This window comes from Nerophis lumbriciformis, linkage group LG15, assembly GCF_033978685.3.
Source record: "Nerophis lumbriciformis linkage group LG15, RoL_Nlum_v2.1, whole genome shotgun sequence".
NCBI classification, from domain to species: Eukaryota; Metazoa; Chordata; class Actinopteri; order Syngnathiformes; family Syngnathidae; genus Nerophis; species Nerophis lumbriciformis.
In genome coordinates, this window is record NC_084562.2 from 45,910,458 (window position 1) to 45,932,751 (window position 22,294).

The 22,294-nt window shown below is 38.9% G+C and overlaps 1 protein-coding gene across 2 annotated transcripts in view; it reads left to right on the plus strand.

Annotated features, from left to right (window-relative positions):
- Positions 1–22,294, plus strand: part of LOC133616150 (dual specificity mitogen-activated protein kinase kinase 5-like) — a 119,694-nt gene that overhangs the window by 39,651 nt on the left and 57,749 nt on the right. For both annotated transcript variants that reach the window (XM_061975277.1, XM_072914856.1), the window contains 8 exons: positions 7,367–7,406; positions 8,039–8,107; positions 11,931–12,012; positions 14,991–15,052; positions 18,145–18,193; positions 18,302–18,375; positions 21,453–21,503; positions 21,605–21,676. In XM_061975277.1, the coding sequence (XP_061831261.1) occupies positions 7,367–7,406; positions 8,039–8,107; positions 11,931–12,012; positions 14,991–15,052; positions 18,145–18,193; positions 18,302–18,375; positions 21,453–21,503; positions 21,605–21,676 (499 nt within the window). The remainder of the gene's footprint in view (positions 1–7,366; positions 7,407–8,038; positions 8,108–11,930; positions 12,013–14,990; positions 15,053–18,144; positions 18,194–18,301; positions 18,376–21,452; positions 21,504–21,604; positions 21,677–22,294) is intronic.

Consider the following 22,294-nt stretch of genomic DNA (forward strand, 5'->3'; position numbering starts at 1 on the left):
TATGATGTAAATAAAGGTAACGATCGGAATGAAACTCAATGTAACGGAGTAAAAGTAGCGTTTCTTCTTCACAAAAATACTCAAGAAAAAGTAAAAAGTATGTTACATTAAAACTACTCTGACAAGTACAATTTTTTCTAAAAGTTTTTTAAGTAAATGTAACTGAGTAAATGTAACTGAGTAAATGTAGCGCATTACTACCCACCTCTGCTTAATTGTTTTAGGGGTTTGTGTTAAAGCATTACCCTAGTTCACTTTTGGCCAACAACATTTTTTCTTTTTTTTTGTGGCAAGTCGTAACAATATATCAGTTTATTTCATAGTAATATATCGTAAGCAAAAACACTTATCAACTGGAAAATTAACAGATTCAACATCGACATACCGTAATGTCTTATACATTGTGACTGTGTGTTTTAGGGTGAATTCCTGGCAACCACAGCTGCTGGTATTTTACCGTAAATTGTGTGGATTTTTTTTTACAGTGTAAGAGTAAAAGTCTGCTGGTATAAAGGGGAACTGCACTTTTTGCCCATCATCCACAATTCTTATGTGTCATAAGAACACACATCTTTCTCTTTTCTGTGTATTCTGAATTGTTAAAAAAAACTGCTAGACAGAGGCGACTAAATATGTCATTTTAAATCATTACACATTGGTTTGAGGTTTCAGGTTGATTACAACTGCATAACCATGAAGCAATGTACAGTTTGTGTGCATCAAAAGCCTCCATCCCACATCTACACCTGTGACACATTGGTCTTATGCAAGTTTCCCATTTTGAAATCCTTTTGTTGCATCTCTAATCTTTAAACCGGTCTGAAATGTCTTTCTAGGTTATGTCGTTGTTACTGTGCAGTGTCTTACATCAGTCCTCTGGCTGAACAAGGACCATTGTGTTCCATATTTTAAGACTAGGATTTTTCAATTCCCGCTGTGGCCCTGGATTTCTGTCTTGCTTGGTAACAAAGCAATGCTGGTCTCATCACGTGTAAAAACATCACTAAATGCTTCCCACCTTTCAACCCTTTAGTTCATTTATGACCTAGAGCCATTTGGACTCAATTGGATGTTACCAACACCTCAGCTCTTATATGCTGACCTGGTCATCCATCAGCGTCTGCCTTTGTTTTTTTTATTACACACTCCCTCAGAGTACCACCTTGTCCGCCAATTTAACTGACTCTATGGCTTATAAATACAATTACAAGGACACACAGACCATTGTTTTAGTTTCTCAAAATCCAGGAGTGCAATTAAAACCATCATGTTAGCATGGCTGTGACATCTATTCAGACACTCTTTTTCAAGCCTCTTAGCCATTTTCTATATTGACTTGTTTTGTCACTCCATGGATTAGATTTAATGGTCGAGACTCCAATCACTTTGATTAATCTGTGTTTACCTTGTGTCTTAATGATTTGAATGTGTAACGATGCGCTCTTTGAGCATGTGGCGTGACCCCAGGATGCAGTGACATCATGGTAAGTGCAGTCAAAAAGAGTCTTTATTGAACTAAGGAGATACTCAAGCAGAGCAGCATGATACACAAAATAATACGAAACATTATAATGAATTATTTAAAAAATATAGAAAGTTAAGACACACAAGAAGTTCGAAACAAAATAAAACTAGTCCTTGTCAATACTTTAGATTGTCTCTGAAATTATATTTAGATTACTGTATTTTCCGGACCATAAGGCGCACTGCCGATGAGCGGGTCCAGTCAAGTGTATTTTCATACAAAAGACGCACCGGATTATTGGGCGCATTAAAGGGGTCATATAATTTTTTTTTTTTTCTAAATGTAAAACACTTCCTTGTGGTCTACATAACATGTAATGGTGGTTCTTTGGTCAAAATGTTGCATAGATTATGTTTACAGATCATCTTCAAGCCGCTTTCTGACAGTCGCTTCAGTATGCACCGTTTTGTGGGTGGTCTTATTTACATGGCTCACCTTCGGCAGCGTTTTTTCTCCGTCATCTTTGTTGTACCGGTGTAGCGTGCAATAACAATGTGTCCCGTGAAAAACCGTCTGACCGGAACTGTCTAATAACTAAAGTTCCTTGGGTGAATAATGTAAACTCAGTACACCGGTATGTTTTAGCGCTTTCATGGCGAGTTTTCTGTCAGATATAAGTAAGAACTTTACGCTACTTTAAATTAGACATGGCAACAGCATAGGATAATGTCCCATAACAAGAAGATAGAGAAAAAGAAGAAGCTTTTCGACAATGGCGTCGGCAACGGACTACAAAGGCGGACTCGCACAAATTTTCAGGACTTATGGAGATCCCAAATACAGATCAGCAGGTACCAGAAGGTAAGCAAAGTTGCTTTTGCATAATATTGCGAAACAAGACGCCAGATAATGTTTTACCTTATATACACACACCATAATAATACTCGTATGTTGAAGCACAGTACAATTCTTCAAGCGGTGCGGTCTTCATAGCTTACCAAAGTCGTACTAAAACATTTTGATCGATTTTTGAGCGACTTGTGTAATGTTCTATATTTTCAATGGAACATATAAAATGTTGGTGGTGTTTACTTGAGTCATATTGCAGTCTACAGGTATCTCTTATGTGTGACTGCCATCATATTGCAGTCTACACCTATCTCTTATGTGTGACTGCCATCTACTGGTCACACTTATCATTTCACCATGTACCAAATAAAATAGCTTTGATGTAGGTAAGCACAACCAAAATGATTCCGTACATTAGGCGCACCGGGTTATAAGGCGCACCGTCAAGTTTTGAGAAAATTAAAGGATTTTAAGTGTGCCTTATAGTCCGAAAAATACGGTAGCCTCAAACATCAAAAGGAAACTCGCCTCATGAACAATGCCCCAAAATACTGTTATTGATCATAAATGTACAATATTTCATAGTAATGTTATTAGAAACTGCATCATAATATGAGATAACTTCATCATCTTGGTATTAACAATAGCATGATTTTAAATCCTCAGGTGGCAAGTAAAGTCCTTTAAAATTATTGTTGCCTGCAAATCTGAACAACTTCTACCAATTTGCATACTGTAGTTCTCAAAACATGCAATAATAATGTTTTCCCCATTATTAAAAATCTATTGTTACTGCCTTATTAACTGTACCAGAATATGGTGATTGATTACAAGGTACATGGAGGAAGCTGAATGCTGAAAACCACAATGTCTGATCAATTTATCATGACTTCATCATTTTGCATTATTATTTCATAAGGTCTCATATTTTTTTTAACTGGACTTATTTTCTATTCTTAATTTTTTTATTATTATTTAATATCCTGCGCTTATTTATTATTATAAAATGTTACTGTCAGTATTTTAGTATTTTTGTTTGATTCTGCTGCTTGTATCGCTTTTATTTGTTTTAATGTTGTTGAGGTTGTTGTGTTGTTTTTATTATGATATGGATACCCCTGGTTCTGAAATAAATGGCTGTAAATTTGTTTCAATATAATATTAACTCTATTTGTTAACTTATCATTTTATCATTGAACAAGTTATCCATACAAACTGTGTATTAACCTTACTGTTAAGAATTCAATACCCTTTCTTTTTCTGTTAGAAAATGGCAACTAAATAATGCTGCACATTTTAAACATAAGAAGTGAACACACTTTCAGTAACCGCTGAGCCACAGAGAAGTGGGAATAAATAAACTCTGCTTCTTTCCTTTCAGACATGTTGCATTATGCAATTGTAAACATGACATACTTTAATGTAACAGGTACAGTTGTTTTTTGCTAATAGTAATATTCTTTATAAAGTCTCCCTGTTTGTTTTTCGAATTTTGTGCTATCGCTGACACATTGTGAGAACGAGGGGCGCGCCAGCCATGTGGCAGTGTAAAAGTAGCGCATTAGCCCTGATCCAAAAGGCCAGACATCCTAACATATAGCCCCAACTTGAGAGAGATAGCGAGAGGGCCTATGAATACTGCATGATGGAGCTTTTATTACAGAGGAGCTAGAGTGTAAATAAGATCTAGGCAATGGGGCACATTTACTGGGGTCAGATCAGGGGGAAATGACAGGGGGTGGCTATGTAACCTTGTCCCTAGCTCTCCCGCTGTCACGAGTCCGTCACTGTAATTCATATAAGAATGTTCAGCCCTGAGCTGGTCAAGGACAGTTTTCTTTAACCAAGCCGCATCATATATTTATCTTTATAGCATCCCCTATAACAGTTTGAAACATAGCAATTTGTACTTTATATTCATAACCATATTTTTTTAAGTACTTTCCATCAAGCTTAATGTTAAGATTATGGACATACTGTATGTCTTGATTGTGTCTTCAAAAACACAGTTCACTTTAAAGTTCAATAGTTCAATGGTTATGCTAAGCAATGTGACTAATTCAATGTCAATTAAATAGTACTATTGTGCCTTACACCTCAATAGTCGTCACAATGTATTTTTAAGTAAGTCAACTTTCAAAACTAAACTATTTTATAGCCGTCGCAATATGTATATTAAATCTACCTGGAGCTAAAAACATGAAAAATAAGTGTGCAATATCTTACAAAAGTGAGTAAAAAACACTTTTAATTTCAAAAACCATTTTATTTTATTTTTTCAAAACTGTGCTATAGACATGATAGTTGGATATACTTTAGAGTAGTCATTGTACAACTTATAATAACTGCTGTTATTTTTTATAATCTACACTTATTCCAAAGCAGTATGCTGACTATTTTAAGTTCGTATTGTCCTTTGTGAAGATTAGGGATGGTTATTGTTTACATTTTAATCGATACTAGTACTGAATCGGTACCTTTTATAACTGTGCCGGTGCTTTAAACCATGCAAGAAACCAGTGCTTAAAACATGAAGAACATTCACATTTTTGTTAAAGAAAAAACAATGCCTTTTTATTCTTATTGAATTTTGTAAAATTCAGTGTGAACAGACGAGTGATTTAAATACTTAAACTATTTAATTAAATATTAAATAAATAAGCAAAAAATATAAGAAACAAAATCCACAACAAAGAATTATGATTGTTGCAGCAAACTTAACCAGCAGCAATACAGAAAATAGAGAATGTTAAAAAAAATTACTTGCTTGCGTTGTTAGTTGATGCTCTATTTCAGGGATTTTTGAATGCACCTTGCTCGCGATAACTGTCATTGGTACATAATGAGAAAGTGCTGTGTGGTTGTTTTGGTTTCTGTCTAGCACGGCAGCACTTGCAGTGTTATGAGGGTTGTTGTTGATGTGTTAAGGTAGGAAATAAAGTATAAAAAGAGTTTCAGACTCTGTGCTTCTGTCGAGACACTACATTACTTATAAGACGTTACTTGCACAATATCTCTGCCAAGTACTCATTTATTTTGCACCGAAAAAAGGCACCGATAGCTACTTTTTTTGGTCTGGTTACTGTCATTTACATCGGCACTGGTGCTATTATAAAACAGTTTTGGCACCCATCTCTAGTGAAGATTTAAGAAAAATAGTTGATGAAATGTAAGGGATGTACTTTCTTGTGTTAGTTAATGTGTATACTAGGGCTGTTAACATGTTAATGCATGTGATTAATCACAAAAATGATCGCGTTATTCATGTACAATATTCAATATAAGGTTCATCACACAATTTATTTTGATAGCACATGTCCATGTGCTAATGGTTACTTAAAAGGTGACATAGGTTGTTATATGATCAGTGATCAGGTCAATGCATACGCCAGTGCAAAGATGAGTGAGGAGACTATGACTAGCTGTTCGGTGGAAAATTTAACTTCAAAGTATACCTCGATGAGACGTAAGATAAAACAAAGGTAATTTGAATATATTGCTGCGATAAATTATCTTACCATTGAAGTACAGCAATTTTAAAATTGCATATAAAAGCAAAGCACTTTAATTAGGCAGCCGCTAGCAAGAACGCCAACTTCGACAACAAGGAGTGGTCAAAAAACAACGCTGGCAGAGTATAACTGTGGAAATGTTGTCAACAAAAGTACCACAGATAAGTTAGGCAACAGTTTTGTAGCACCTGTGAATAATCAAAATTCTAAAGTTTTATTAATCTGATAAAAAGTGTAATCGCTCAACAGTACTCGCTATACCAAACAATATTCAAAAGGCATTTTAAGCAGATCTGTAACAGAATATACACACATAGCTTCTGTTTTGGTGCATTCCGCCACAGGCTGGGTACTCAGGCTAGAATAATGGGAGGACTCCAGGTAGTTTGTTTGATAGCTTTTTAGGCTTCCACAACCTGCTCATTCAGCATTAACATTTCTACCCCTGCGATCTCGCCTCAATTAACATCGTCGGTTTAATTACGAGGCAGCAGTCATGCTTAGCTGATATTGATTGTAGTTTAGAAGAATACTGAGACATCCACAGGAAAACAGGGCCACGAGTCTTTTGTGAAAAGTGCTCTTTCGGGGAGAACATGACACAGATCGAATTTATTCTTCTGGAAACAATAAATAACTATCCATTATAATGATTGTATAAAAGTCAAGTTAGAGGTCATAGTTTAAAATTTAAAGCTATGGCTATTCAAGGTTTATTTATCTTATCGTTGACTTCAAACACATAATTTTCATATTTGACGCATGCTTTTTTGCTTTAAATGACATAACCATAAGAATTAAACGAAGCAATAAACACTATTGAAATCAGTCAGACAATCAAAGTGATATAATTTTTTTGTTTACAATTACACAAAAAGGTATACGTAAAATAAGCCCACGTAGATGTATTCATAACACTGTTGGTTAATAACTAATGTTGCATTTGCGTTGGTGTTTAAAGGGCTGCCTTAGTTTCGAGGTGTCTCGCCAAGAGGCAATGTGATACTCCAGTCTGTGTCAAGTGTAATCACACATTGCACCAGGCACATTCTGTTTCACACTCATTGATAGGTGGTGTAGCCAGGTATGATCGTGATACCTGGCTACCAAACCATGTGATGCCAGGACCCACGTCATCCCCATCACCGGGCAGCTGTTAGTGCATATTAATTATTAAAGATTGTGCGCTGAGAGGTCATGAGGTAATGTGACTGGTAAACTAAGCTCTAAGCAATGTAACTAAAGCTGCAGTCTGCCATTAAGGAGTTTGACATATAGATCACAATGGGGCCTGTTTGTTTGCTGCTTCTCTTGCAACTCAAAACTTGGGACCTTCTGTAGGTTGCAGCCGACTGACCCATGACCAAGTTTTACAGGGGAAAAAAATGTTTTCACACTAAATTACACATTTTGCCTTAAGTTTTGCATTGTTAAACCTTGCTTTCACTGCTTTGTCCTATCATTTTGGGTTTAGAAATATACTGAGAGCCCTTTTTGAAGAAGAATGCAGTTTCACGTTGTATTCTTTTTGTCTATCTAGAGCATATCATCTACTTGGCAAGAGGGTTTTAGCTGTCAAGGTGAGACATCTGCTATGACTGATCTTTCATGCTATTGAAAAATGTTCTTGAGGGTGATCAATAACAAATATTCCTTCTACAGTTAAATTGGCCTGATGAGTTCATGCAAATGTCAGTCTATTTTTTAGCTTAATGATGATGATGTATGTTTTGGAAAAACTATCAGACAGTCACTATAACTTTAGGTAGACCTGTGCGACAACAAAATTAGAGCGACCTGAAAACATTCTCCTAAGAACTTGCGTCCTCCACAGTGATACTTGTGTTTTACACAACTGAGCTGTTTTTACCCCCAATTTTGTGAGTCTGACAAAAGAAATAGACGGAAATCAAATTTACACTGCAAAGGATGCTGGTTCTTGGGAAGATAGAAGGTCCCCTGCTTCATCAACTGCAGCATGTGGGACCAGGTGCTTCCTTTCAACTGATGACTGGCATTTGATTTAACAAAGGTAAAAAACTGCAGTCTAATATTAGTATGTACTCAATTGTAATGCTGTATTTATTTATAAACATTTACACTATATTGATGATATAACTCAGGTATTTGCATTTACTGTTGTACATATTACATTGTCTTAATTTTAATGTTTCCTAATGATGGTGTCTTCTGCTTTGATTTGTTTTAACAGGTAATTCCTCTTGACATTACTGTGGAGCTACAGAAGCAGATCATGTCAGAGTTAGAAATTCTCTACAAGGTCAGTTTTTATTTGATGAGTTGTATGTAAAATGTACGTAGATGTAGAATGTACAAAGCAAGATTTAAGGGTGCCGTTTTTCAGCGGAGAGGGGACTGTCTAGAGGGCGCTTCTGTTTGAGCGAGCTCCCGCCCTCTTCCTGGTTTGACCATAGAAGATATGCACTACTGATACACACGCACTAGAGCTGCAGCCATCAATTATTTTAGTAATCGAGTAATCTATCAATTAGTTTGTTCGATTAATCGAGGAATCGAATAAACGCACTTCCTAGCCTCAATGCGTATTTTAGGGACTATAGTAGAGGTGGAAATCTTTAGGCATCTCACGATTAAATTCTGATTTTTTTTTTTTTTTTTTTTTTTTTTTTTTTTATTAATTATGAATCGTTTTAGAATCAGGAAAAAAAAAATCGCAAATTGGATGTGAGTTTGAGTTGTACGGTATACCGGTACTCATAAAGAACCGCGGTACCAATGAACTAAAAACGGTACTATATTGATTCTGAAAAATACCAGTTTCTTGTTTTTTTTCCGGGCATGACGGCGCGCCGTCATCACATTGTGAGATTGTTGGTTTAACGAGCAGAAGAGTATGTTTGGCAAGTCACACGCACAAAGTACTTACAAGCAGACACGGTGTGTTGACAGAAAGGGAGAATGGATACATTTAGGCTTAAAAACTAACAATAAAGGTACAACTACAACACTGAAACGCCGCTCAGCGAGAGGTGCTTTAAAACATGGCGTAGCTAGCAGCTAACGACCCTCCGCAGTCGGCAGTATTTAAGCTGAATCACCAATCCTCGCCTCCATGGCGACAAATAAAGTAAGTTTCTTACAAGTATCATCACTGCAGGACGAGAAATAGATAAACATGCTTCACTACACACTGTAGTAGGATACAATAGCTCACCGCTAAGAACAAGCTGGCTCTCCTCAATGTAAACAAATGCCATGGGTGGATCTACACCTGACATCCACTGTAATGATACCAAGTACAAGAGCGTATGCAGTCGATACTACGATGATTACATCAATATTTTTACTGTCACAAAATCTTTTTTCCTTTTCTTTACATTTATATTATGTTTATAAACTCAAGAAACACGTACCTGGACACATGAGGACTTTAAATATCCATCAATCCATTTTCTACCGCTTATTCCCTTCGGGGTCGCAGGGTGCGCTGGAGCTTATCTCTACAATCGGGCAGAATGCGGGGTACACCCTGGTATGATACATGATATTGCCAAAAGAATTTGGCCACCCATCCAAATGATCAGAATCAGGTGTCCTAATGACTTGGCCCGGCAACAGGTGTATAAAATCAAGCACTTAGGCCACGTAAACTGACAGAGAGGGGTCAGCAGATGCTGAAGCGCATAGTGCAAAGAGGTCGACCACTTTCTGCCCAGTCAGTTGCTACAGAGCTCCAAACTTCATGTGACCTTCCAATCAGCCCACGTACAGTACGCAGAGAGCTTCATGGAATGGGTTTCAATGGCCAAACAGCTGGAACTAAGCCTTACATCACCAAGTCCAATGCAAAGCGTCGGATGCAGTGGTGTAAAGCACGTCACCACTGGACTCTAGAGCTGTGGAGATGCGTTCTCTGAAGTGATGAATCACGCCTTTCCATCTGGCAATCTGATGGATGAGTCTGGGTTTGGAGGTTTCCAGGAGAACGATACATTTGCATTGTGCCGAGTGTGAAATTTGGTGGAGGAGGAATTATGGTGTGGAGTGGTTTTTCAGGAGTTGGGCTTGGCCCCTTAGTTCCAGTGAAAGGAACTTTGAATGTTCCAGGATACCAAAACATTTTGGACAATTACATGCTCCCAACCTTGTGGAAACAGTTTGGAGCGGGCCCCTTCCTCTTCCAACATGACTGTGCACCAGTGCAAAAAGCAAGGTCCATAAAGACATGGATGACAGAGTCTGGTGTGGATGAACTTGACTGGCCTGCACAGAGTCCTGACCTGAACCCGATAGAACACTTTTGATATGAATTAGAACGGAGACTGAGAGCCAGGCCTTCTCGACCAACATCAGTGTGCGACCTCACCAATGCGCTTTTGGAAGAATGGTCGAAAATTCCAATAAACACACTCCGCAACCTTGTGGACAGCCTTCCCAGAAGAGTTGAAGCTGTAATAGCTGCAAAAGGTGAATCGACATCATATTGAACCCTATGGGTTAGGAATGGGGTGGCACTTCAAGTTCATATGTGAATCAAGGCAGGTGGCCAAATACTTTTGGCAATATAGTGTATATACCCAAATTTGTGGTATCATCCAAAACTAATGTAAAGCATCCAAACAACAGAAGAATATGTATTTAATGTATTACATTTTAACAGAAGTGTAAATGGAACATGTTAAAACAGAAAATAACCAGATATTAACAGTAAATTATATATAATAAGTAATATATTAATCGATTTTCTACAGATTGTCCCTCAAAATGTTGACAAAATAATAGAATAGGAAATGACACAATATGTTACTGCATACAGACAAAATAGGAGCCTTTGTTTGCTTACTAACTACTAAAATACAAGTTGTACTGTAATATTTTTTTGTTAAAATAAAGCCTATAATGCTGTTTTTTGTGGCACACTTTATTTAGAAAAGTATCGAAATACATTTTGGTACCAGTACCAAAATGTGGGTATCAGGACAACCCTAATGTGAATTTTTTTTAGCACCCTTAGAAAATAGTGCCATACCCTTAATTGTTTTTTTCCAATAAATGCAGGCCATCAATATTAAAATTGCACTTTTAACATGTGTGCATTAATAAAAAATAAAAATAAAAACTTGCCGCACATCATTGCTCTCATGTGCGCTCTGTCGCGAATTTAAAGTTACATGCATTTCATGCGGTCCAGATTTTATATATTTATATTAGTTACGCTCTTCAATGATTAATCAAAGCAACAAAACATAAATGGACACTTTTTTCCAAATATAATTATTTGATATAATGGATTAATTGTTGTAGCCCTAAAGATATAGTGATGCAACAAAAGCAATGTTTGGAAACGCGTATGGTTTCTCTCATCGGTTCAACAGCAACAAAGCAACCATAGCATCGATTGTTAATTTTTCATTCTCCAAGATCTCTTAATGCGTGTGCATGCGCGACAAGCATGCACATTTGCACGAGACACCCGTAATTGATGTCATTAGCGCCAGTCACATAATTCATTCAGTTTTTACAAAGTTAATTTTACAATTGTGATAAATATAGACATTTATTTATTAAATATGTTCCCTGAAACCACTTTTGGTAAAATATGTCAGCCTGGTTTAAAAAAAAGTCAGACTTGAACCCGCTGCAAACTGCTCCTTTAATGGCATCCCCTGAAGGCACATCTTCCTTTATGTTCTGTAATATTTCTCACAGGACTAATAAAGTATCGATCTGTCTGTACCCTTTTAAGTGTGTCAAACTCGTTGGACACTTTTGACATCCAATGTTCCACATGTTTTGATTTGTTATTCAGACACAAGTTATTGACAGAGGGGAGAATATGGATAATCACATCAGGTTTTTTCCATACCATAACATTTTATTTTGTGAATATATTATTTTATCAGCTCAAACCACATATGATACTTACCTTTCCTTTCTTGTTTTATATGAGGAACTGCAAATAGCTGATATATTTGTTCACATATTATAGGACAGTTGAACCATTTGGTTTAACTTTGTATTTTCCTAAAATGTCTATGTAGAAATTAAGAAGATCCTCACTCTTAGATAGATTCCTTCCATCTTGTTCTGTAGGTATTAATTGTCGTTTATGCTTTTTGCAGTGTGACTCACCCTACATCATCACTTTCTTCAGTGCTTTTTTTGTGGAGAACCGGATATCCATATGCACAGAATATATGGACGGTGAGTTTCTCTTCGTTGTTCTTCCTCGCACCTGCCCTCTGTGTTTTGACTCTGTATCCATTTACACATCTGCTGATCAAAAGAATTTCATGGTGTTGTGGGCTGCTTACTGGGCCCATGTGCTAAAAGCTACAAGGGCGTGATAAATCCTGACTTGAGTGGAATCGGAGGGCTGTGTGCACAACGTGTTTCTCCACTGGTTTGATAGGTGAATGTCTGCATTAGTAACTGTGTGTGTTAACTGTGTTAATGCATTGATTCCCCTGTTTCACACCTTGGTCAAACTGTCAACGGCTTAGCACTTACAAAAATCCAGTTGATATATTTGTCACTATCAATGTAAAGGTTGTATTTAACATTTTTGATAAGATCTCCAAAATATATATATATATATAATTGTTTTACCCATTAGGCATATTTACTGTAATTATTCCTCTATTGTTGCTGATTTTTGTCACTTAAAAGCTTTTACTGTTAAAGGAAAAACACACTTTTTTTGGAGTTTTGCCTATCATTTACAATCCTCATGTGAGACAAGCACACATATGCTTTTCTTTTTTAATGCATTCTAACTCGTAAATAAACGATAGCAATAGTCAGCTAACAACAGAGGCTATGGGATTTGCTCTATTCCAAAACCCTGCATCAACATTTAATATACACATATGTATATATGTAATGTAGTAACAAGCACATTCATAAAAACATGTAATACTTAAAGGCCTACTGAAATGCGATTTTCTTATTTAAACGGGGATAGCAGGTCCATTCTATGTGTCATACTTGATCATTTCGCGATATTGCCATATTTTTGCTGAAAGGATTTAGTAGAGAACATCGACGATAAAGTTCGCAACTTTTGGTCGCTGATAAAAAAGCCTTGCCTGTACCGGAAGAAGCAGACGATATGCGCGTGACGTCACCGGTTGTGGAGCTCCTCACATCTGCACATTGTTTACAATCATGGCCACCAGCAGCGAGAGCGATTCGGACCGAGAAAGCGACGATTTCCCCATTAATTTGAGCGAGGATGAAAGATTCGTGGATGAGGAAAGTGAGAGTGAAGGACTAGAGGGCAGTGGGAGCGATTCAGATAGGGAAGATGCTGTGAGAGGCGGGTGGGACCTGATATTCAGCAGGGAATGACTAAAACAGTAAATAAACACAAGACATATATATACTCTATTAGCCACAACACAACCAGGCTTATATTTAATATGCCACAAATTAATCCTGCATAACAAACACCTCCACCCTCCCGTCCATATAACCCACCAATACAACTCAAACACCTGCACAACACACTCAATCCCACAGCCCAAAGTACCGTTCACCTCACCAAAGTTCATACAGCACATATATTTCCCCAAAGTTACGTACGTGAAATGCACATAGCGGCACGCACGTACGGGCAAGCGATCAAATGTTTGGAAGCCGCAGCTGCATGCGTACTCACGGTACCGCGTCTGCGCATCCAACTCAAAGTCCTCCTGGTAAGAGTCTCTGTTTCCCAGTTCTCCACAGGCCAATGGTAAAGCTTGACTGTCATCTTTCGGGAATGTAAACAATGAAACACCGGCTGTGTTTGTGTTGCTGCAGCCGTCCGCAATACACCGCTTCCCACCTACAGCTTTCTTCTTTGCTGTCTCCATTGTTCATTGAACAAATTGCAAAAGATTCACCAACACAGATGTCCAGAATACTGTGGAATTTTGCGATGAAAACAGACGACTTAATAGCTGGCCACCATGCTGTCCCAAAATGTCCTCTACAATCCGTGACATCACGCGCAGGCGTCATCATACCGAAACGTTTTCAGCAGGATATTTTGGCGCGAAATTTAAAATTGCACTTTAGTAAGCTAACCCGGCCGTATTGGCATGTGTTGCAATGTTAAGATTTCATCATTGATTTATAAACTATCAGACTGCGTGGTCGGTAGTAGTGGGTTTCAGTAGGCCTTTAAATTTTTGGGTCATTTTAAGCATACGGCAGCATTTTAATTTGACAGACAAATCACAACATTCGCTATCTACTTCAACAACAACAACTGCTACCACTACTAATCATGGCACACTTAATAAGGAACAACAAAGACTACTTTGGGACAAAGGTTGCCCCAGAAACTCAGATTTTTTAACCTGAATATAAGGAGGATGAGCAATACATTTTAGAAGCTGTGTGCTAAACAGATCCAGCTCTAGTGAGACACTAAGCATCATGTAGCACTATTGCTAAGTGCTAAACAAGAAATACAAACTATGAACATAGTAAAACAATCACTTATTGTACAATGTCGGCTCTCACTGGGATGCCGACTGATGGGATGTTTATATCTTCCCGTTTATATGAAGAATTAATCATAACCCAACTTCTCAGTTTATGGCAACATTCTTCTAAATGAGAGGCATGATTTTTCATGTACAACTAACTTTCACCAAGTCAGGCAATACAGCAGCTCAGTATGGCAATATTTGCATAAGCTAGTTACCTCTCTGTGATCACAACACAGCTAAAATAGTGCCTCTGCGTTAGCGCTTATAACAACAAAATACTAGTTAATATTCAGGTCACGAGATGTAAATGCAGTATTGTTGGTGTTTTTTTAATGTTTATGGGCGCAATAGAGTACTCGATTTAGCTGCATTGTTAGCCACCTCATACTTGCCGTATTTTACTAGTTAGAATACATAAAAACAGAAAGACATATGTTTTGTTGTCTTACATAGGGATTGTGAATGAGTGCATCATTCCCAAAAAAGGGCAGTTCCCCTGTAAAGCCACATTAGTTGTGTGTGATCATCACGCTCAGTAAAATGATGTTGCAAAAAGTCTAGTCCAAGTGCTCAAATCTCCAAGTGTGTTGTTTGTATGACTGTGATTACTCACTTTCACTAAGGCCATCATGCCTTTGTGTCATTGTTGTTCCATTGTATAGAATGAAATGGTGTATGATAATGACTGTCTTTTGAATGCAGGTGGTTCACTTGATGTGTACAAAAGAATCCCTGAGCATGTCCTAGGGAGGATTGCTGTGGCAGTAAGTGATTATAGTGCACAAAATCCAAAATGTATACAATGCAAATTTAATTTGTATTTTTTTACCGTCAGTAAGGAGAAAGTATTTGACTGAGTTACCATTTTAGATCCACTTTTTCATACCCATTGTTAAGATAAAGAGCAAGTCCAGGAGGGAAAAAGAATCCAAAAGTGTCAAAAGTTAAATTAGTTCGCATTATAATTAGTTTAGCTCATATGAGCCCCTCCTTTTACTATGCACGGTTCAAACCAGCACGTTGATAGTAACAGCCTTGATGTTGATGAATGCATGTCCCCTTTCCACACTCATTAACCTACTCTGAGTTATTTTCCACTTTTCGGTACCCCATCTTCAGACACAGTCTGTAATCAAACAATGACAGCTGGTTAGTCTGTGTTCATTGTAATTTACAGCTTTCCCTTCTTTTCATCGTCACCACTTCTAATTATCACAGGAGAGGCACCCAAGAGGGCCTGAGTAGGGCGCTACACGTCATCCACACCACTTTTTTTGAAGCTGCATGACCTCAGAGCATTTGTACTTGGTGATGTGGATTACTGCAATGCCAGTGCACGAAAGTGCTTTACTTTTGTAAGTAGTGTTGAAATGCAAGGACATGTTGTGTTAAGTGCACTTTCATTAATGCCATTCAGGAGATACTCCCTTCAGCTCAACTAATTTTCAGTATCTGTACTTTCAGTGAATCATTCAAGGTACTCAGAGACCAAATTGTGACTTAATGAAAGAGTGACTTTTTAAGCTAAGGTCGGCTTACAGACAGACATTTTTTTTATTTTGCCAATGGGCCTTGTTTTACCAACCGTGTTTTATCAATCACTATTTTGTTCAGGTACTGAAAGTATCTGTCCACAAAGTGGACAACTGCTAAAGCGCACAGGAATCGTGTCACTTTGCCACTGGAGTTATGAGTAGGGATGGGCATCTTTGATCTATTTTAAGCAATTATTTAATGCATTAAGGATGCTTTTTCATCAACTAGCAATTAGATTAAATACAACGCTGATTTCTTTTCGCCGTTTCGAATTACAATGGTACCTTAACTTACAATAGGAGCACAATTTGTTCCACGAACAAGCTCGTAACTCGGAACACTCAGTGGAACCCCGCCCATTGAAATGAGTTAAAATCAATTTAATGTGTGCTTGACCATTTTAACAAGTTACATGCCTATTATAAAGAAAAACTAACTTTTAGATCAGGGGTGTCAAACTCATTTTAGCTCTGGGGCTGCATGGAGGAAAATCTATTCGGTGTTGACAGTGCACTGTTTCCCCTTCCTGAGGGGGCGGATGGTGGTCCAGAATTGCTTCGAAGCCGTCCGGAAGTCGTTCTGCATGGCTTCTGCGAACTCCTCCCATGTTCAAGTTTTTGCCTCTGCAACCGCCAAAGCTGCACACCGCTTGGCCTGTCGGAACCAGTCCAGTTCTTCTGGAGTGACATGAGCCAAAAAGACCCGATAGGACCTCTTCTTCAGCTTAACAGCATTCCTTACCATTGGTGTCCAACAGCGTGTTCAGGGTTTACCGCCAAGGCAGACACTGACCACCTCGACGTCCATTGCACCAGTCGCCCAGGGGGGGTAGTAGTAAACACACTGACCTTCACCCACCCTTCACCCACCCACCCACCCACATCTACGGTCCCTTCCAAGGTTTCTCATTGTATCCCATTGGGTTGAGTTTTTTCTTGCCCTAATGTGGGATCTGAGCCGAGGATGTGGTTGTGGCTTGTGCAGCCCTTTGAGACAATCGTGATTTAGGGCTATATAAATAAACTTTGATTGATTGATTGATTGACCTTGCCACAGCTCCGATCGACTGGCTCGACAATAGAGGCACGGAACATGGTCCACTCGGACTCAACATCCAGCGCTTCCCTCATAACATGTTCGAAGTTCTCTTGGAGGTGGGAATTGAAACTCTCTCTGACGGGAGACTCTGCCAGACCTTCCTAGCAAACCCTCACTATGCATTTGGGTCTGCCAGGTCTGTCCGGCATCCTCCCCCACCATCGTAGCCGACTCATCACCAGGTGGTGATCGGTTGAAAGCTCTGCCCCTCTCTTACCCGAGTGTCCAAAACATGAGACCGCAAATGATACAACCACAAAGTCGATCCTCGAACTGCGGCCGACTGGTGCCAAGTGCACATATGGATACTCTTATGTTTGAACATGGTGTTTGTTTTGGACAATCTGTGACGAGCACTAAAGTCCAATAACAAAACACCACTCTGGTTCAGATCAGGGCGGCCGTTTACCCAATCACGACTCTCTAGGTCTCACTGTCATTATCAATGTGAGCGTTGAAGTCCCCCAGCAGAACAAGGGAATCACCAGTGGGAGCACTCTCCGGTACTCCCTATCGGGACTCTAAAAAGGGCGGGTACTCTGAACAGCTGTTTGGTGTTTAAGCACAAACAACGGTCAGGATCTAGCCCAAACTTCTCTGCCTCGCACACCAGCTTAAGCTCCTTCCCACCCCAGCGAGGTGACATTCCACGTCCCAAGAGCTGGCTTCTGTAGCCGAGGATCGGACCGAGAAGGGCCCTGCCTTCGACTGCTGCCCAGCTCACAGAGCACCAGACTTCTATGCCACCTCCTATGGGTGGTGAGCCCATTGGAGGGGGGACCTACTTTGCCTCTTCGGGCTTTGCCCGTCCGGGCCCCATGGGGGAAGGCCTGGCAACCAGGCGCTCGCTATCAAGCCCCACCTCCAGGCCTGGCTCCAGAGGGGGGGGCCTGGTCACCCGCGTGCGGGCGAGGGAAACCTTGGTCCTCGATTTTTTTTTTTTTATAGAAGTCTTTGAGCTGCTCTTTGTCTGGTCCCTCACCTAGGACAAATTTAGCGTATACATGGGGTGTTTTTTTTTGGCCCGTTTACAAAATTGACTACATCCTTTTTTTTTTTCAATATTGCAGCCCCCGATAGAAAAAGTTTGTTTGCCCCTGCCTTAAAACTATTTTACATTATGTGTAAAATAGTGAAGTGTAAAATTTGAATGGAGGTGTGGTGGAGTGGTTGGTTTGACAGACTGTCAAAACTTTAAATACTTTTATGGTGTTTGTCTTAGGTAGTGAAAGGCCTAACGTATCTGTGGAGCCTAAAGATACTTCACAGGGGTGAGTAAAATTGGTAATGGGTTTTTGTTGGTCAACAGGAGTCGAGATGATAAAGATCAGTATGGGATTGCTGATGTTGCAGTTGTTTCAAGCAATTTGTCTCTACAGATGTCAAGCCCTCCAATATGCTGGTGAACACCCGAGGACAAGTGAAGCTCTGTGACTTTGGTGTCAGCACTCAGGTACTCTCGTTTGTTTCAGAGAGCGTCGGGTGGGTGGGCGAGAGGAAAATTATATTCTACTGTGCTCAGTCCTGTGTGCATATGGTCAACCTGTCAATCACTGCATTCATTTTAGACTCGAGACACGAGTGCTTTCCCAAGGGTCTGTCTCGTACATTCACATCCCCCTTACCCCATTGTTCTGCAGCCTCCAAAAAGAATGTCGTTATAATTATGACCGCACACACAACTGCGAAGCCTCATTGATATGCATTCAACAGAAGTGCAGAAAGCGTGGGTTGCAGACAATACCCATGTCATTTTGTGCATTTTTTGGAACTGTGTTTTTCTCAGTATATAACTGCGTGTTGCCATGTTTGTATTTGAATTTGGATGTTTCTCAAAACATCATTAATATCGGCTTTCCTCCTCAATACAGGCATAGATCTCTAAAAGAGGTTATTCACTCGTAACCTTAAGCCTAATGTTTAACAATGTGGCATTAAAATTGAATCCAGCCTGTTTGGCTGTTTTTGGTTGCATCGTCTTTTTACACACTGACCTTCTCCCACTCGAGGACATGCTCTTAAAAGAAAACAGCCGTGCGGGAATTGGCATTCATTATCACTATCTTGTCATCGATGGCATGTGCCTTTGTACGCACACACACACGAGAGTGCATACTCACAGGAGCACTTTGCCTTACCCATGTTCCTTTTGGTGGGGGTTACAGACACCCCAAGTTATTAAATTGAAGTGTCAAAAAAATGTAGGTAGTGAGTACATGTCATGTCTGTGATCATGTTTTGTTTTAGTCATGTTCAGTTTTGTTTTTGGACTTTTTGTGCACTTTTGTTTGTTTTGTCACCATAGCAACCATTAGTTTTCACCTGTCACATCACGCACCTGTTTCACATTTTGAGTCACGCACCTGTTTTCACTAATCATGTCACTATTATTTAAGCTTTGAGTTGCCAGGCTGTCTGTCTGGCAACATCAGACTCTCCACACACCCTTATGACCCTTGCTGCTCTTTTTCATGCCGTTTTCTCGTCCAAGTAAGTTTTCTTTATTCATGCCATAGTTTGCAAGTTTTGTTTCATTGTTCATAGTTTCGGCCTTTGTGCAAGTTTTTGTGTTTATAGTCAAGTTTTGTACTTCCGCCCTTGAGCTTGCTTTTTGTTCCTTTGTTAGTGTAAAATTTATAATGTCTTTTCCTTCACGCCTTGCCCGCGCCAACTTTTCTTTGCATTCCGGGAAAACAAACCCCAAAGTCCACGTTCTGACAGTACAGGGACAAAACAGCTAAATTCCCTAATGTAGAACGTTTACATTTACCACCAGTTGACTAATTTATATTTGGTATAATTATGTCAGCCAGGAGGTCCTCTACTGTTACTGTTGGTTTGTCATTTAGTTATCAAACAATTGAAAAGTTAAATAATTCATGAAACTTTCAGGAAATGTACCCATTTTTACTTACCTTAAGTACCTTAAGTTTACACTTCTGTGTGTGTATGCTAGTGCCCTGTTGAGGCAAAGACAGTAGATGACTGACAAGAGGCTTTACTTTTTTTTTTTCAATTCGCCAGAGATATCTCAAAAAATTGTGGGCACATTTTGATTAAACTTTCAGGAAATGTCAGAAATTAAATAAGGAACACGTGATTCCGTTTTGGGGATGATCTGGATCACCATCTGAATTCAAGGCTATTTTCCTTTTGGGATTTAGGGCATAGCGGAGTACTGGACTTTCTAAGTGCTTTTCTAGTTATTGTTGTGGTCATAATGTTTTATACTGTTCCCCCTGTCATTAAGAGAATCGCTTGTCTTTCCCAGGTCAGAAAAATACATATGTCTTGATTTATTGTAGTTTTCACTGGGATTGTCCCGATCCGATATTAATATCGGATCAGCAAAAAAAATATCAGCAAAAAAAAAACAAGTATTGCATGCTATTGGGTTGCATCTAAAATCCCCGACATAAGCTTCGATAAAAACAGTCCTGTAGCGTGTTAACTTGTGCAATGCTGCACAGCCAGTTAACATCTAAATGTTCTCCAATAAGCACACAAGTTAGTTTTTTCCTTGCATTTAAGTGAATTATTTTACAAAAGGTAAACATGGTAGGCTATAGGCTAGTAGCAGCTCCACAGCAACTGAGCGCACAATAGCACACAAGCTAGACATACATAGTAAGTGTCCTTAATTGACCAATATTGCCGTCTAAAACATGACATTTGTCAATATAAATAAATAAATGATAAATGGGTTGTACTTGTATAGCGCTTTTCTACCTTCAAGGTACTCAAAGCGCTTTGACACTACTTCCACATTTACCCATTCACACACACATTCACACACTGATGGAGGGAGCTGCCATGCAAGGCGCTAACCAGCACCCATCAGGAGCAAGGGTGAAGTGTCTTGCTCAGGACACAACGGACATGACGAGGTTGGTACTAGGTGGGGATTGAACCAGGGACCCTCGGGTCGCGCACGGCCATTCTTCCACTGCGCCACGCCGTCCCTATATAAATATAAAAAAGTATCAAATAATTATAGTTGCATATTACGTAGAGATACAAAGCAGAAGTGTATTAGAAAGTATTCACAAACAAACGCATCTGGATTACTTAATTTATTGCATCATGCGCCTTACCAAATGAATTATTTTGACTTCTAGGTGTCACCAAAAAACTTATGAACTACTTAGATAATGACATTATTAATTTCATTTGATCAATTTAATTATTCATTTCATTTGATCAAGCCTTTTATGATATTCCACACTACAAAATAATAGTATGTACTATGATAAATGCTGAGATCGTATTAGATTATCCGTATCGGCTATTACTCAAGGCTCCAACATCGGTATCATATCGGAAGTGAAAGAGTTGTTATCGGGACACCCCTTGTTTTCACATGTACTGTATGTATAGTATGCTATACTCAGGCATACTGATTCCTCAACCATCTTGGATATACTATGTTTCTGTTAATTGATAAATATTACTAGCTATTATTGAATGTCTTCTGAAAGTTCAGTATTGTTATGACATAATTCTCTTTGGTGATTTTTTTGTATTTGGCAGTTGGTGAATTCTATTGCCAAAACATATGTGGGAACAAATGCATACATGGCGGTAAGTAAACCCTAAGTATCATGTCATGTAAATGTGTCTCTGGCTCGGAGCTTATTACTCTGCCCATGAAATACTTTTTTATGCATACTATGTATCCACAGCCAGAACGGATATCAGGGGAACAGTATGGTATCCATGCAGATGTTTGGAGTGTTGGAATCTCTTTCATGGAGGTATGACATTATCGTGTCAGTCTGACTGCTGTCATATGTGAGATGTGCGTGTGTGCCCGTGTGTGTTTGGAGGTAGTTAAAGAGCTGATGATGATGCAGTGTTCATTGCTCCATAGAGTCTTGCTAAAGTGCTCGAGTGACACTGTTTTTAAATATAATTAGAATTTCAGTATTTGGAATGCCTTGTCACTGAAGCTATGGTTCTCCATCTTTTGTGTGCAGAGTAAAACAAATGATTTGTCTCAGTTTTGTGTGTCAGTAACGTATAATATCATCATGTGTATAACAATAATGAGCAGTTGACACAAAAAGAGACAACTAAAAGTTTCTGTAACATTTTTATGTGAGACAGTTTGGGAAATCTGTTCTCAATTTTTATTTTAGTTAGGCAGTGAGCTGAATCAAATGACTCCCAAACAATTTACATTGCACTTTTTTTTTTTACATAATATTGCCAAAAATGTCACAGACAGCTGCCACCCACCCCCTCACACACATTCACAATATATACAACTGGTCCACCATTTGGTCCCTTATCTCTTTGTCCCTGATTACGCTGGCCATTCCGAGCCTGCAGCTTCTCTGGAATATTCTCGAAAAAAAATAATCCATTAGTAA